Source organism: Phaseolus vulgaris, chromosome 4, assembly GCF_051622355.1.
Source record: "Phaseolus vulgaris cultivar YP4 chromosome 4, ASM5162235v1, whole genome shotgun sequence".
Lineage (NCBI taxonomy): Eukaryota > Viridiplantae > Streptophyta > Magnoliopsida > Fabales > Fabaceae > Phaseolus > Phaseolus vulgaris.
Window position 1 is genome coordinate 14938651 of NC_143501.1, and position 18370 is coordinate 14957020.

The window sequence follows — 18370 nt, forward strand, 5'->3', positions numbered from 1 at the left end:
CTCAAAACATAATAGCTTCTGCACTGGATACTAATGAGTTTTTCAGGATATCTAAATGCAAATCTGCCAAAGAGATGTGGGACACACTCAAAGCTACTCATGGGAACATGAATGAATCAAAGGAAGTAAGAACAAGGAGACAAGCACGAAGGAAAAGGAGGCAAAACCTAAAAAGCCTCAACCTCTACTTCATGGCCAAAACGGAAGATGATTCAAGCAGTGTAAGTTCCTCTAACTCCTCAAATTCTGAAAATTATAGTCAATTGCTTCAAGCTTTTCAAGAAACACATGAAGAAGCTAACTGATTGGCCCTCTTGAACAACCAGTTAAAGGGAATGAATAACTGGCTTGAAAACAGAGTAAAAACACTAGAAGAAGAGTTGGAAAATTCAAAAACAGATTTTGAAAACCTTGAAATTGTTTACAAAAACTCTTCTTGCAAGTGTAATACTCTTATTTGTGAAAATTGTGAAAATCTTGAAAAGAAAGTTCATTATCTTGTTAAAATTGTGGATAAGCTTTCAAAAGGTCAATCCAACTTTGAGAATGTCTTGACATCTCAAAACTGTGTTTTTGGAAAAGCAGGATTGAGTTTTAACCCACAGAACAAGCAAGATAGATTTTCAAAGTCATTTTCGAAACTGCCAGAAAAACAATCGATTGATCTGTTGAAACAACCGGTTGTTACATGCTTCTATTGCATGAAAAGAGGCCATTCTGTCAGATTCTGTAAAATCAGAAAATATGTTGTTTCTAGAGGCTTTATGAAGTGGATTCCCAAATGTTGTAAAGGTTTAAATGATAAATGTAAACCAAATCGACCCACATTTATAAGGGGACCAAATCTTTGTACTTGAAAATCTTCTTTGTAGGAAACCTTGAAGGAGAGCATGCAACAATGGTACCTGGACAGTGGGTGCTCAAAGCACATGACTGGGGATAAATCAAAGTTTCTAAGCATCTCCTTTAAGCAAGAAGGGCACGTTACCTATGGGGACAACAACAAGGGGAGGATTCTAGGAAGAGGATCCATAGGAGACAAAGATATTTTGGTCATCCATGATGTTCTCTATGTAGGAGGTTTAAAGCACAATCTACTGAGCATTAGTCAATTGTGTGACAAAGGATATCAAGTTATCTTCAAAACAAACTCCTGCGAAATTTGTCTTCCCAACACAAAAGAGATAATGTTGATTGGTAAGAGAATCAATAATGTTTATCTTTTAGATATCTCTTCTCCTTGTTCAATTGGTTGTCTTCTATCCAAGCATGATGAGTCTTGGCTTTGGCATAGAAGAATTGCTCACATTCACATGAATCACCTGAACAAATTAATATCTAAAGATCTTGTGATTGGGCTGCCCAAGCTCAAGTTTGAGAATGACCATATTTGTGAAGCTTGCCAGAAGGGGAAACAAGTGAAAGGCTCTTTTAAAATAATTTTTTTTTGTTTCTTCTTTAAAACCTCTTGAGCTACTTCACATGGATCTCTTTGGACCTTCAAGAACCATGAGCCTTGATGGCAACTATTATGCTCTTGTTATTGTGGATGATTTTTCTAGGTTCACTTGGACTCTCTTCTTGGAATCAAAAAGTGATGCCTTCTCTGCATTCAAGAAGCTTGCTAGAAGATTGAAAAATACAAAGAACAACAACATAGGCTCAATAAGAAGTGATCATGGAGGTGAATTCCAAAATGAAAAGTTCAGCAAGTTCTGTGAAAAGATGGGAATTCTGCACAATTTTTCAGCTCCAAGAACTCCACAACAGAATGGTGTAGTGGAAAGGAAGAACAGATCCCCTGAAGAATTAGCTAGAACAATGCTAAGTTAATCTTCTCTTCCCAAGTATTTTTGGGCTGATGCAGTTAGCACCTCTTGCTATGTGATGAATAGAGTGCTAATAAGGCCAATATTGAAGAAGACTCCTTATGAACTCTTCAATGGAAGGAAACCAAACATCAATCACCTCAGAGTTTTTGGTTGCAGCTGTTTTGTTCTCAACAATGGAAAGGAAAACTTAGGGAAATTTGATGAAAAAGTTGATCATGGTATCTTCATTGGCTATTCTCTAAATAGTCATGCATACAGAATCTACAACAAGAGGCTAATGACTGTAGAAGAGTCTGTTCATGTTGTCTTTGATGAAGTGGATCGCAAAAGCATTCAAATCTCGAAGAACAGTGCTGAAGAGGATGAGCAGAACATCAGTTTGGAGAAGCTGGACATCTGTGCAAAAAAAAAAAAACAATCGGTTGATTGCTCGAAACAACTGATTGAAATTCTGCAGCAGAGTGAGTTGCCCAAAGAATGGAGGATTCCTAGAGATCTGTCAGTGGAGAACATCATTGGGCAGATAAAGAAAGGTGTCTCTACATGTAGCTCTATCTCAAACTTCTGTAGGCACACTGCTTTTGTCTCTCAAATAGAACCAAAGTCAATTGATGAAGCTCTCAAGGATAAAAAATGGGTTGAAGCTATGCATGAAGAGTTGAATCAGTTTGCAAGGAATGAGGTATGGTTTCTTGTCCCTAAAACAGCTGAGATGAACATCATTGGTTCAAAGTGGGTCTTCAGAAACAAAATGGATGAGGATGGTGTGATCACAAGGAACAAAGCAAGGCTAGTTGCCAAAGGCTACAATCAAGAGGAGGGAATTGATTATGGTGAAACTTTTGCTCCTGTTGCAAGATTGGAGGTTGTGAGGTTGCTGTTGGCTTTTGCATGTATGAGTGGATTTAAACTCTTTCAAATGGATGTCAAGAGTGCTTTTTTAAATGGCTACATCAATGAGGAAGTGTATGTGGATCAACCACCGGGCTTTGAAGATCATCAATATCCTAGTCATGTCTTCAAGCTGAAAAAGGCTTTGTATGGGCTGAAGCAAGCTCCAAGGCAATGGTATGAAAGGCTTAGCAACTTCCTTCTGTCTCATGGCTATAAAAGGGGAATGATTGACAAGACTCTCTTCATCAAAAAGTCAAATTCTGAAATTATCCTTGTGCAAATCTATGTTGATGACATCATCTTTGGTGCTACACAAGATAGTTTGTGTGAAGAATTTGTGGCTGCAATGAAATGTGAGTTTGAAATGTCCATGATGGGAGAATTGTCTTTCTTTCTTGGATTGCAGGTTAAGCAAACAAAGGTTGGAATGTTTCTATGCCAATCAAAGTATTGTAAAGAGATTCTCAAGAAATTTGAAATGGAGAGTTGCAAGGAAGCAAACACACCTACGCCATCAAGCTGCTACATGGATGCAGATGCTGTTGGAAAAGGGGTAGATCAAACAAAATACAGAGGTTTGATTGGCTCTTTGCTCTATCTAACAACAAGTAGACCGGACATAATGTTTGCGGTATGTCTTTGTGCAAGATATCAATCAAATCCAAAGGAATCCCACTTCAAAGCTGCAAAGGGAATTCTGAAATATCTCAAAGGAACAACAAATGTTGGGTTATGGTATCCTTCTCACTCTCCCATTCATTTAATTGGTTATTTAGATTCTGATTTTGCAGGATGCAAGCTAGATAGGAAAAGCACAAGTGGCACTTGCCACCTCCTTGGTTCAAGCCTCATCTCAAGGCATAACAAGAAGCAAGCTTGTGTGGCTCTCTACTGCAGAGGCTGAGTACATAGCTGCTGGAAGCTGTTGTGCACAAATCCTCTGGCTCAAACAACAACTTGCAGACTTTGGATTGCAAATCAGCAAGGTCCCTTTGATGTGTGAAAATACAAGTGTTATCAATCTTACCAAAAATCAGATTCAGCACTCAAGAACTAAGCATATTGAGATACGCCATCATTTCATCAGGGATCATGTGAGCAATGGGGACTGTGAAGTGAAGTTTATTGAGACAAAACTGCAACTAGCAGATATCTTCACAAAACTACTACCAAGAGAGAGGTTATTCTTTTTGCGAAATGAGTTAGGTATCCTTGACCTTCAAAATCTTTCCTAAATCTGTTTTATACCTGTTATAGTCTATTTGAGAAGACAAATAGGGGGAGAATTGATTAGTTCTTGTGTATCTTTCTCTAGAATTGTCTAAAACTGCTGAAATCTCTAATATCATAACTGTTTCTGCTTCTGCTGATAGAAACAACCGATTGTTTCGTGTAAACAACCTATTGTTTTTCTGGAACTTTGTTTTTAATATGTGTAAAACTAACCTGCTGTTGTAGAAAGCATTGGATTGTATATATGTTGTTTTTGCAGGAACTGCTTCTGATTCAATCAAATCCAACACAAGCAACCAGGGATTTGTCTTCATCAAATAGGGGGAGACTGTTGAATCAAGTGTGTTCAAGCTTTGAAGAATCCAAATCCTTTGAGTTTGATGGAAGGCTGGATGTGCTTTTTGTTGTTGAGGTGTATTAGAATAGGATCTGGGGTAGATTATTTGTGTTAATCGACTCTTGATTGAATCCAAAGCTTAAGCATTCTCAAACCTTTTTAATTGAAAGTGTTTTTCAAACTAAGTGAAAAACAACCTGTTGTTTTGTGGAAATAACCGACTGTTTTATACTTAGGTGTTTTGAGAAAGGTTGAAAACTGTTTTTGATGGTTGACTTGCTGTTAAACCAAAACAACCGATTGATTCGAGCATTCAACCGATTGTTTGTTTTGGGACCATAACAAAAAACTATTTTGTGCTTTGACTGAGCTTTAAATTATTTTATAACTGAAAGCACTCCAGTTTTAAATGCTTTGACCAGTCTTTGAAAGCAATAAATAGTTAGTTAAGCTTTTGTAACAAACAACTAAGATTTAATCATAGAAAAACATATTTGATTTTTTCACTGATTTTGCTTTTGAAGAGTTGAAAGATTGTTTTGAGATTGCTTTGATCAAGAGAGAGCGGAATAGGATTTTCATCTTGTATTGATTTCAGATCATTCTGTAACAAGTGTAATCCTTTTGTACTTTGTGTAAACTCTGTTGTGTAAGGCTGAGAAGTGTTGTGTGCTCTTGAGGTTGTCAAGATCAACATTCTTGGTGGTGTATGTGTTGAGCCAAAGGAAGTGTGTGTCTTGAGGGGATCAAGGTCAATTCTTTGGTAGTGTTTGTAAGTAATCTAGGTTTGATTGCTTAGTGGATTCCCCCAGTGGTTTCTGGGAAGACTGGATGTAGCTTTTGGTTTAAGAGTGAACCAATATAAACTGTGTGTGAAATCTCTCTATCCCTTAAACTCTTTAATTTCAGTTTATATTTGTTAACTGATATAAACAACTGATTGTTTCTGCGAAACAACCGATTGTTTTTCTGGTGCTGTGCTAAATTGCTTTGTGTTTTTGGCAAACTGAATTCTGAATCAAGTTTTCTCAAAGGAATTTTATTCTAGACTAAAAAGATTGCGAAAACCCTCTTTAAACCATTCACCCCCCCTCTAGTTTAAAGTCATACATTCTAACACTTTATTTACTAAACAACAGATTAAATTAGAAATTTATGGTGCTTCCAACTTCAAATATAGCAAGATTGGTAAAATCAACTTCCAGGATAATACCGAACCAATGAAATGACAATTTATCAAGAAATTTCTTCTCATATTCTCACAGGTAAGTGTTTCTATCTATTTCCACTAAATCCTAGCAAATAACAATTGATTTTCATTTCATCTTCATATCACAATCATTTTAGAAACATGAATCTTAAGGTTTAGGGTTAAATAAGGCTAGACTTCCAAAAAATATTGGTTTTTCAAATACCAAAATGCACACTTGAAAGAAGAACATAGCTACATTCCTATTGCAATACAAAAGTGTTATCTAATTACCATTTCCTTTGGCTTCAATCCTTTTCCTCATTTGATTTCTTTTATGATTTCAAGATAAAAAAAATTCAATCCATTTAAGAATAATAAAAATATATTAATCCTATTTCTAACCAATTGAATTAATTAAACTTTAACATAACTAAAACTAACTATTCCCTTTTCTATATATAAATTGCATCTATGTTATCCTTCCTTAAACATGCCAATAGGTAGGGAAATTTATCAATTAAGGTTAAGGGTGCAATACTAATAACACAAATTCTTGGCTCAAAAGGGTTATCACTAAAAATTATATATTCAATTTACATAAATGTTCGCTATTTGGCCCTGGGTTTCTAATCAACACAAATGCCTTAATCATTTTCATGCTCTTTTATGATTTAACATAAAATATAAATTAAGTAACCTCAACTATCAATTCATGAGTAAAACTCTCTAAGTCTCAAACTGTTTTAAGATTCACACACTCACTTGGCTTAATTAGTCTAATTCCTTATTGCTTGTCATTCTGTGTTCCAATTAATCATCCTGTTAAATTTCCATGTACCACAATCTCAACCACATTTGAATATGGATTCAACACATTTTCTTTTCCAACCCGTGTCTACATCATTTCATTGTTCTAATATTTAAACACTAAGTATGATTAATACTTTTTCCTCAATTGAAATTAATATTCCAGTTCATATAATAACGTTTAAGAACAAAATAAAACTAGAAAAACAACTCAACAATTAAATTAACACTAAATAACTAGAAAGATAAAATCATTTTTTTGTTCTTCTTTATGCTCAATCATCTCTTCTCAGTAACTCATCAAGCTCTGTGTTAAACTCCTCATCTACAACTGTAGATGGCCCTGCTTCATCTGCTCGACCTGCCCCCAAAAAAAATAATACCTATCCTCAAGTCATTCAACATAAGCTTCAAATTGATCTAGAGGCACACAGGGGTTAGGTTGTTCTTGAGCACGTAATTTTGAAACGCTCAACTCGCTTAGGTGACCTGTATCTCACCCAGGTGAGGCTAATATGGCATGTGATAAGTGAAATCTCATCTAAGCAAGATTTGTCTAACTTGAGCGAGATTTCTCCAGAGAGCACCCTCTTTTTAAAACACTTAACTTGCTTAGGCGAGCTGTAACTTGCTTAGGCAAGTTTCCCTGCACCAAAAAATTCTAAGTTTATGAAAAATCATGGATTTTATCAAACAACATCAAAACTAAAATTAAAATAAATAAATCAACACTAAATGAATAAAATTTATACTGGGTTGCCTCCCAGAAAACGCTTGCTTAACGTCATATATAACTTGACGTGTGTTTCTTTAAGGTTCATTTAAAAGAATCTCAATGGTGAGTTCTTTCTTGTCATTACCCAAATATGGCTTCACCCTTTGACCATTTACTACCAAACTTCTATGTGATATTTGGTCCTCTAAATGTATTGCTCCACAAGGCTTAACTTCCTTAAAAATATAAGGGCCTGACCATTTAGATTTTAGCTTTCCAAGAAAAAGTCTCAATCTGGAATTAAATAACAACAAAGATTGGCCAATATGAAAATTCCTTTCCGAAATCTTCTTGTCATGATATTTTTTTGTCCGTTCCTTACAAAGCTTTGAGGAACTATATGCATTTAATCTCATCTCCTGAAGTTCTTGAATTTGGAGTTTTCTCTTCTCCCCAACAGCTTTAGCATCTAAATTTAACATCTTCAATGCCTAATATGTCTTGTGTTCCATATCTATTGGAAGATGACATGCTTTCCCATAGATCAACTAAAATGGAGAAAGAGAAGTATGGGTTTTATATGCAGTTCTATAAGCCCACAAAGCTTCATCAAGCTTAATTGACCAATCTTTTGTAGATGAAGCCATTGTTTTTTCAAATATTTTGTTTATTTATTTATTAGAAACTTTTGCTTGCCCATTTGCTTGTGGATGATAGGTTAAAGCTACTTTATGACTAACTCCATAATGTTCTAAAACTTTCTTCAGTTGGGTATTGCAAAACTGAGAGACACAATCATTGATCAATACTATAAAAGTACCAAACCTACAAAAATATTCCTTTTAAGGAATTTAATGACTGTCTTAGCATCTGCTATTTGTGATGGAATTGCTTCTACCCTTCTAGATACATACTCCACTGCCAACAATATATACTCATTTGAAAAAGAAGGTGGCAATGGTCCTATGAAATCAATTCCCCAACAATCAAAGACTTCAATTTCTTGAACGTTTTGTAATGGCATCTCATGTCTTATGGAGATGCTTCATGTTCTTTGACATTTGTCACATCTTCGTACCAACTCATGCATGTCTTTGAATAATGAAGGCAAAAAAAAAAAAACTAATTGGAGAATTTTTGCAGCTATCTATTCCCCATTAAAATGTCCACCATATAATGAACTATGGCATTTCCATATAATTTTGTTGGCTTCATCTTTTGCAACACATCTTCGCAACAAGTTGTCTGCACCAATCTTGAGCAAATGAGGTTCATCATACATAATGATTATCATCTTTAAAAATATTATCCTTTGGTGCCAATCAAAATTCTCTGAAACTACTCCAAAAGCTTTAAAATTAGTCATATATGCAAACCATGGCCTCTCCTCAATCGCTAATAGCTTCTCATCTAGAAATTCGTCAAGAACCTCAGGTTCCAATGTTGTTACCTCATAAGATAGTCTTGATAAATGATCAACTAAATTGTTCTCACATCCCTTCTTGGCTTTGATTTCTAAATCAAATTCCTGTAACAAAAGTATCCATCGTATAAGCCTTGATTTAGAATCTGACTTAGTTAATAAATATTTAATGGCAGTATGATTAGTAAAACAAATAACTTTAGAGCCTATCAAATAAGATCAAAAATTTTCAAATGCATACACTATAACAAGTAATTCCTTTTCTATTATAGTGTAAATACTTTGAGTTTCATTTAAAACTTTACTTGCATAATGTATGACTTGAAAAATGATTGTAAATGATTGTGATGATTCAATTGGAAAAATTGGGATTGGAGTTCATCCTTCTCAAACATTTGCATTTTCAATGAATAAAAAAAATATAACATTCTAACTTGATCGACATTGATGTACTTATAAAAATCATTCATATTGATACCTCACATACAAAATTATTAAGATAGTCTCCTAAATATCGATTCCTCGCATATTTATAAAAACTCTTTATCATTATGAACAGATGTTATAAAGTAATTAACATTTCAAATCTATTCCTAACATTTGAAATATGTTAAGCATTATCATTTAGTTTAAATGCTTAGAAATACTTTACAGTCAAATCTAAGGATCAAAATCATGAATCAAGATTCAAACTTTAATAATAAAATGACAATACCAATCATCAATGAAGAACATAATATTTTAAATAAATATCACCTCAATACATAAGAGTTTGAAAAGATTACTCTCAATCCCAAAGGGAAGAATTAGCCACTCATGTTGGTCATTACATTCATGGAAAGCAAGAAAAGAAGATGTAGGATGTTTCTTCTTGATGGCTGCCTCCTTTAGGCTTTTCTATCTCTCTTTATTATCCCAATGATCTCTTGGGTTATGCCTCATGCCTTCTATTTAACCTAATTGGGCTTGGGCTATGTGACATCTCGCTTAAGCGAGATATTGCTTGCTTAAGCGAGTCTGACGAGAAAAGGCCTAACTTCACTGGAGTAGACTTGCTTAGGCGAGGCTTGGGCGAGTCTTGAGCGAGTTCCAATTTTCCAACTTTCTCTTTTAATCTTGTCAATTCTCCTTTAGTCCTTTTATCTCCATTTTCCCTTAGAATCCTGAAATTAACACAAATTTGGGAATAAATCATTCACATTCATCTTATAATCAAAGATATGTAAAAAGGTTCAAATTCCTAAATTAGGGGTTGTATTATAGCTATTTTATAAATTAAAATACATAAGTGCCTATCTTTTTATATGAAATATTACTGAATTATGTCACTTATCAGTTTTGAAGAACCTTGTTCTTCTTGATTTTTCGGTACATATGACACTTGATCTGGTTGGTGTTTATTTCAGATGGGTGTTTGATCTTGTAAGAAATATATGAACCTCCAACAATAATAAGGTTGTTGGCCCAATATAACCCTAGAATTCCTAGGGTATAATATGGATGAAAATTACCTTGGCAAGGAGCACATGGATGTCCACATGGCAACCTAGGAGTGGAGAGGATTTAGCATGGAAGGTGTGAGCTACACATGGAAAGCATGAGTCCACATGACACCTCATTGGAGAGTTTATTTATGTATTTTCAAATTTTGGCTCCAAAATGTTCAATCCCTTACACTATAAATAAGTGGGTAGATTACATGTAAAATAGCTTAAAAATATATGAGTGTTATGCTGCCCATTTGTATCCAAAACACTTTCCTATGCTCTCTCTAGGGTTGTCTTCCTCTTAGCCTTCCGTAGAACCTTTCCTAGTGAATTGGCATAACCTTTCACTATCCTTTTCCACGTTCTTCCACTTCAATTTCAGAACTTCTCTTGAGTTCAAACAAGCTTCTGCAACTCACTTCCATTCCGTCAATCAAAAGCCAAGAAACTACACGTGCATGGATAACAATTCCATCTCGCACCAAGTGGAATAGGTCACTTTTAGTGAATATGTGACTTATCCTTGTCTGGCTTGGATGTGCACCAAATTTAGGTCTTTTTGCTGCTATATTTTGGCTTTGTTTTTCAAGTCCCACATTCTTTGTATAGCAAGGTAGGCAAGGGCCAAAGCATCTATGTTAAGATGTTAGATGGTCCACTGGTAGACGGTCTCATGATTAAGAGTCTATGAGTTTTGATGATAACGAACACTATAAGATGTACTTAGATTTCTAACAAAGCTAATGTATGTGTAAAATTAGACAAAAACAAATTAGACAATTTATTAAGATTGAGTTTGTTAGATGACCCTGCAATATTAAAACTATTAAACGATCTCTCAAAGTTAAGCTCATTAGACAGCCAGTGTGTTAATAAAGCCAAAGTCAAACTATACAATATTGACATTCAAATCATTATTAAAATGTTTTTCAAAAAAATATTTTGATGAAATAAATCTTAATGAAAGTTTGATTGCTTTAAACGTTTAAAACTTGTACAGACATAGAAAGTTTTTTGAAAATATATTTACAGTAAAATTTCTGAAATATTTTTTTTATAATTTTGAAATTTGAAAGATCATGATTCAGTGATACCTATGCATTTAAATTGTGATTATTATTGATTCTGATATTCAAATTTTTTATAGAGATTACTTACAACACTTGGGATGCGTAAAAGACTTCAAAGTCAGAGTTTCCTTTTAGAGCGTGTAATAGGAAAATGAATGCTACTACAATACGAGATTTTTGCTCTCAATAAGGAAAGTAAAATTGAGCTTCAATGATTAAATATTTACAAATATATAGAAAGACACACTAAAATCATTACATCATAAGTTTTCTTATATAGTGTCTAATACAAGAAAGATGAAGAACAATACGAGATAATGGAAAGTTCAAGTACAAATATATCAAATCCTTAACGTTCAATTTTCTATGGATAAATAAACATTTCAAAACTTTAAATGTGATTAAGATGTACGTAGCATAAATGTTTAAGTTGCTTTATAGAGAAGAAACAACATCAGTACATATTTGAACATATATTCAAGTTAAATGGATTCAAAGAATTAAAGTTCACATATGAACAAAGAAAGAAAAATTTCAAATTGCATCACACGTTTAAGATGCATAAGAAATGATTTAGTGCAAAAGTTTCTAAATGAAGCATCTAGCGACTATATGGTGAAATGTAGTACACAAACTTCAAACATACATCTTCTAAGATCTATATGTAAATACCTAGAGAATGAAGATAAGTACAACAACAATGCGGAAAATGATTGCAAAGTGAACTACTAGAATGTGTGAGTGAGAAAATAAAGTTTTGTATTGTACATATTATATCTGCTACAAAAGAGCGTCTAATGAGTTGGGTTGTGAGTTAAACCTTGTAAATCCTTCACACTATGAAGTATACTCTGTGAGCTTTGATTGTTCTCTTTTTTGGGAGTGTTTTTCTCAATTCTTTGAGAGGTATTAATCTCAAGGGCAGATTAGAACTAGTTTACCTGGAGAGGTTTATACTCGTTCCTGAAGAGGTATTAAAACTTGGTGTACCTAGAGGGGTTTAGAATACTTATCCTGGAGAGGTGTTAAAACTTGTATAGTATAAGATCTTAAGTGGTTTCATTTTTTTTAATCTTGTTATTAGACTTGCAGATTGAGTTCAGACTCCATTCAACACCCCTCTTTTGCTTTTGGTTCTCTTAGGTCAAACATGAAATTGATCTTCTCCTTCAAGGACCCTTTCTTGAAGAGAGGAACACCAGTTTTCCCATAGAAACTTGAAGTTTGAATATTTTCAAAGTCTTCTCGTGTGTTTTGGAGGATGCTTCCATCAAGTTGTTAGATACATTAAATAATATTATTATTTGTTATCATCAAACATGGATTTCTTAGGCATAACATAAAAATTAATACTTGTGTCATATCATAAAACTCATCTATTCCTTTATAACACACTCATAAAGTTTTTTGGTGAATCTTCACCCTCAAAATACATGAACCTCCATAAGTTATTCACCACCAAATACATCCATTTACTTGATCAAGTCATAAGTTAAATTTTGGATACCCATTATCACATTCCATAACTCAATACTCACACTGATCTCATACAAGGTGTTACCTCCTTGTACCAATTCATTAAATCTTAGCTCCATCCATATCATACCGTGTTTTCACTAAACAAAATAATTAAAATCACATAATATAACATTTATGAACATATTCTTATGAATGTTAAAATAATTTTAAATTTTAAATAATATACATCTTTTTAAATCATTAGACTAAATAATTAAACTAAGTTTGTTTGGAATTTTAATGAATTGATTTTTCAAATAAAACTTTTTTTCTCAATTTTGTTGGCTGATGGTAGTTTTATTGAGTTAAATTTCGGCTATTTCACACTACCTCTATTTCTCTATGCAAAATTTATACATTTAGAAACTTATGCTGGGTGAATTTTCAATCCAGGAAGAAAGTATGTAAAAAATCAACAAGCAAAACTCAATACTCAAAATTAACCCTATCATTTCAATTCAAAATTAAAAATAGGTTTCAACATTTCAATAACACATATTCAACCGAGACCATAACTCAAATTTCTACTTTTACCAATTAAATAATAAATTTCACATGCAAGAAAAATTCTCAATCTTAAAAAGATAATATAAACTAAGAACATATGCAAGGACATATTTATTTTTTTATAATCCTTCCTCTATGAATAATTTAATTAAGATTAAAGTCAACTTCCCTTACTTAAAATTGTTTTATATAAGAGGAAGAAATACTTTTTGAAATTTTAAAGAAAAATCATATAAAAAAGTTTTAGTGAAACCATGAATCAAAATAAATAAAGAATAAAATTTTTATTTTTATATTTATAAGTTTAAAACTAAACTTAAAACCTAAATATCACTCATCATTTAAACGTTAAATCTTCTCACCAAATACTCATAAAATTATATGTCCTTACATTTTACTATATGACTCAAATTTATTTTTCTTTTAAATGTTTCGACTTCAAGAGTTTATGCTTTTCTGAATTTACATATGATTTGATAATTTGCTTAGTTCAATTCTTTCTAAATTTATGTAGATTTTGAGTTCGATAATCTACAATCTCTATGGAAGCATAAAAACAGTTTTGGTGATCTCCAAGATTCAGATAACTAGTTTCAGGGCCTCCAAGGACATGTGTACATTTTTCTATGAGTATGTTTCATTTTATACAAACTAGTGTGCAAAAGTATCAACCATAAATATTCACATGGATAATTCTATAAAATGGTATTGTGAGCTCAACAATCTTTAAATCTAGTGACTTACACCACAAATTCTGCATTCAAAATGCTCTCCCACATACGACAAATCCAAACAAAATTGCATCCAATAATACTCTTTTTTGTTGAATAGAAGTGCATCAATTACATCAGAAAATACAGTATATAAATGTTTGACTTAATTTTACATATCAGCCGGTTTAAAATTTTAAAATACATCTTCCCAATGAAGCATGGCTCATAGTTGTGGAAGTTGTCAATGGTCCAAAGGTTCAACAGCTGTCTTGAAGAGAAGGATATAAACCTTATCAATGGAAAAGTACAAAAAGCCACCAAGAGAATGTGTAACATAGGAGCCAAAGCTAGTACCCACAATGCAGTGCCATGCTGGACCATATGAAGAATCAAATTCCTGTAAGCCCAGTAAGTTTCTATCATTAGCCATCTAAGTTTTTCATACCAGGAATCAAAACTTGGAAGTTTTACAATAAACCATAGCTCAAGAGGGAAACAAAATAAAGACAATGGTCAGCAAAACTTTTTCAAGTAATGTCTATTTGAAATCTGGTGATAATTCATCCAGTTCAAATATAAATCAGTTAAGAACCAAAAAGGAAAAAGAGAAGGTTAAACTTTTTGCTGCCACTAATACACACAAACTAGGAGTGACAAATGAAATTCTTAATTGTGAGTGTAATAGATGAAGCAAGCATCACTAAAGAATCTTGGAATAATCAAATCTGTCACAAGCATAACTAAAAAAAATGTCCCTGACATTCATTTTATAAGAGAGACACTAGATATGCATTCCGTTTGAGTAATAGGAGTTATAATAACCTTTAATATCATCTGACAACATTGAAGGCCCTATCAATGAAATGAGGGACCAAGTAACATTTTCATCACAAAAAAACAACCTATACCAAGCAATCTATTTATTAATTTTACAACCAACATAGTTAATAAACATACTTTCCAATTTATAACTTTTAATATCATTTGGCAACCTTGGAGATTCACAGTAAAGAGTAGTGCAATCCTTAGTGGACCACAAAGATACCAAAGTCATAAGGATACCCCCATCTTCATTATTTAACTGAAAATTGCTAAGCCTGAGTGCACAAAATCGTTATGCATGAGTGCAACAAGTATGCTTCCTGCATCTCAATATGCCCTTCCATTTTCTCTGATCAGCAGTGAACAGAACATGCAATTTTATCACTTCTGAGCTGACTTCTGTTTTCACTTTCATATGATGATATGATAATATACAAATAGCTATAGAACACTCATAGTATGAAAAATCCGTGCATTCTTTACCAAAACCAAATGCAAAGACTACTTCTAACACTTCGTTGTAATTACATGTGTTCCTTCCAAATTACTTTCTAAGGGTACAGGCTTGATCCTTTGAATCCTTGTGACAGAGCCTTTGGGAGTAGTACCACACCACAAAAGTTAGATGTTGTAGTTGGAGAGCATAAGGCTTATGAATCCCACACTAGATCCTAACATCCTACCCCGCTATGTAGTCCTTTGGTTAATCCCAGTCAAACATAGCAAGCTAGAAGAATGGTGAAACGCTCTGATATGATATCAGTTCATAAGAACGAACTGTGGAAGAATCACACCACAAAAGTTAGTTGTTGTAATTGGAGAGCCAAAGGCCTTATAAATCCCACACTAGAATCTCCTACTTCTAGTATGGAACTCAAGTCCCATACCTTGTTATTGAAGTCTAAAACCTTTCAATGACAAAATCCCATTTATAACTAGCATATTTTCCCAAAGATAATAAATAGTTTTAGCATCTTCATCAGCTTATCTTAAACCTTTAATATAATACAAGGGGACACATGATACAAAATAGTGCTGGATCTGTTTTGAGGATTATCCGTTGTTGCTTTTCACTTTATATTTATCTGCATACACCTACTCTCCTCAAACCCCATTTGGTAAGAGCCTTGCCTTGGTTCACCCTTTACACATGTGCAGTTCTTTGATATCATTAACAAAACGACTTAGCGAGACCATTCAACCCATCTTTAAGACATTTACATAGTTGATCACCCATGTTACCGTGTACCCTTTACAAGTAAGAAGTGGAAAAACCTTTTGGGAGAAGAAGAAAAGAGAAATATCTTTTTAGTTTAAGTACTATGCTGCAAACAATGTAAGGCCTATTTGGTTTGAGTTCTATTCTTTTCTTAACTTTCACTACTTTTTATAACTCGGGAATGGAGAGGGAAGAGGGAAAAAGAAAAGGGTTTGAAGGAAATGACATCAGATCTGGAAACTTACTACATTTTTTTTATCAATATACTCCTTTACAGGACTTCAAATTATATTAATAATTAAGTTTCAGAGGGCAAATGGAACTAAAATTCCTAGAACCGGTGAATTATGAAGCACCAGATTAAAATAAGGGCTTTTGCAAGCTCAGAATATGTGGTTTTGGTGCATTTGAGAATGAAGGAGAGATAAAAGCAACAGAAAACTTCATGGAACCACCATAACAGCTTCGAAGCATAAAGGTTCAGAGACTTCCAGACAATTATTCAGGGTCAAAAATAGACTAGGAAGCCAGAAAGAATATGCAGACTCTAGGATAAAAATAAAGAGTTCAAGAATAAGTTAGCAAGTAGAAAAAAATATCCCTCCAACTCAACAAGTATTTAAAAACCACTCTTTCAGCATGCCCAATAAAACACAACACAAACCATTACCAAACCATGCGTGATTTCAAGATATCATTGGCAAGAATGAGAAAACAACACACACACAACAAAAACTACCTTCTAGAAGGCAAAGAAACAGAAACAGGATAGTTCCAATTTGTTGACTGAAGCAGAAATCAATTAGGCACATTCCATTGATGTTAACCCAATTGACCTAATACCAACACCCAAAATCAAAATCTGCATAGAAATTTGGCTATATACTTAATCCACTGGTTATGTTATATTATTATTTCTTTCTAAACAGTAACAAGAGCTAGGCAAATCAAAGAGTCAATATTAAATAAGGCAACTACAATGTAGTTCGTAAAAAGTTTTTTGGTGTGATTCTCTCAGTAGTGTCAATTAAGAAGGTTTGTATTAAAGATCAATTTAAACTAGAACTCCAATTCTGATTCCAGAAGAGTACTTAAAGTAAAGAAGGAATCACATCTAAATTGTGTTCTATTAAATATTCAGTCACAAAAAGACACTAATTTTACTCAGCCAAGACATTTAGAACCAGTAACAACATTTTCCAAAAGCTTCCAAATCAGACACTATTCGAACTTTGCAGGGTCAAAGATCAGACCCCAAAAACAGATTTTTTGAAAATTTTCCCAGAAGAATAAAGAAAAAGAGAAAGTATATATATCTAACCTTCTTAAGGGAAAGTGCAAGGAGTTTACTGTCAAGCTTGTTGCCAGGTAGCAGAGATTCCAAGTGGAGACGTGCATAATGGAAGGCGTGGTTCTGCAAAGGAAGGGGCATGTCACAAGCTCTGACATGAACCTTGAGATTCTCATGCTGCTCTATGGACTTCTTCTTCTGTATCAAACTGCTCAGAAACTTGCTCCTTCTCTCTAGCTCCTTCTCTGCTTCCTCCATGAGCTGTGGCTGCAACCCTTGTGAATATTATCTTACACTCTCATCATCACTCACAACTCAAACCAACTCCAACCCTTTTCTCCTCTTGCTCTTTGGCCTCTCTCTGTGGTCACCACTCAGAGAAAGAGAACAAGGTATTGCACAGTGTAATGGAATAAGTATAGGAAGGAAGTTTAGAAAAAATAAAGTTCAAAGGGTTCTTTACTCCTGCACTATATAGACTCTCACTGTGACATTATCAATCCAATTTATAATACACCATTAATTTTAGATGAAAGAATCACTATTTTTGATGAATACATGCTACAAATTATGATAGAATACATTAATAATATTCTTTAAAAAGATTAAATTTAGTTGTCATAGAATTTCTCTTTTTTACTATCTCTTAGTTACTATAAATCAACATAACCAAAAAAAATTGGCTAGCTATCTTTATCACGATGGTTCACTTTATTTGACATTCTGTTTTTGTGCAATTAAAAATTTGATTAACATGTTTTAACTAATTCTTCATGGATAACAAAGGAAAATTAAGTATCATAGTCACAAAATCTGGTATATTATCAAAGAAGAAAAAACATAACAAAAAGGCAAAAATCAAAATTATGATTTGAAATTGAAAGTGTCTCGTATTTATTTTTGGTTTAAGTTTTCTTTATAAATGGTATTGCCTTTGTTATGCCTCCACTTGCAATATATAGCAATTAGCATCACAAATTTTAAAAGATGTGAAGTAAAGATTACTCAATTACACAAATTTGTTTAGCATTACAAAATCAATCAATTTCGCGTTTCCTTTTCTGTTTTTCATGAGTGATTAATTCCACTTTTCAATTTCCATTAACAATGATGATGAAGTAACAATAAAAGAATTTCTATAACACTGCTAATTGGTTCAAAAAAGGCACCATGAAACTTGGTTCAATCTATAAAATTTATAATGGGAAACTTTAATTGATAGTGTGGTCTTAAGTGTGTGTTTTTTTCAGTCACGATGGAATAAAAGTAATGATAAAAAAGTATAGCATTTTTGTAACATGGGATTGGCT

The 18370-nt window shown here is 33.3% G+C and overlaps 1 protein-coding gene across 1 annotated transcript; it reads right to left on the reverse strand.

Annotated features, from left to right (window-relative positions):
• Positions 1-13708: 13708 nt before the first annotated feature.
• Positions 13709-17621, reverse strand: LOC137837323 (dynein light chain 1, cytoplasmic). Its single transcript, XM_068646302.2, has 2 exons — positions 17091-17621; positions 13709-14125 (listed from the first exon to the last, which is right to left on the reverse strand). The coding sequence occupies exons 1-2, from the start codon at positions 17316-17318 to the stop codon at positions 13970-13972; spliced, it is 384 nt and encodes a 127-aa protein (XP_068502403.1). The 5' UTR covers positions 17319-17621; the 3' UTR covers positions 13709-13969.
• Positions 17622-18370: the final 749 nt, after the last annotated feature.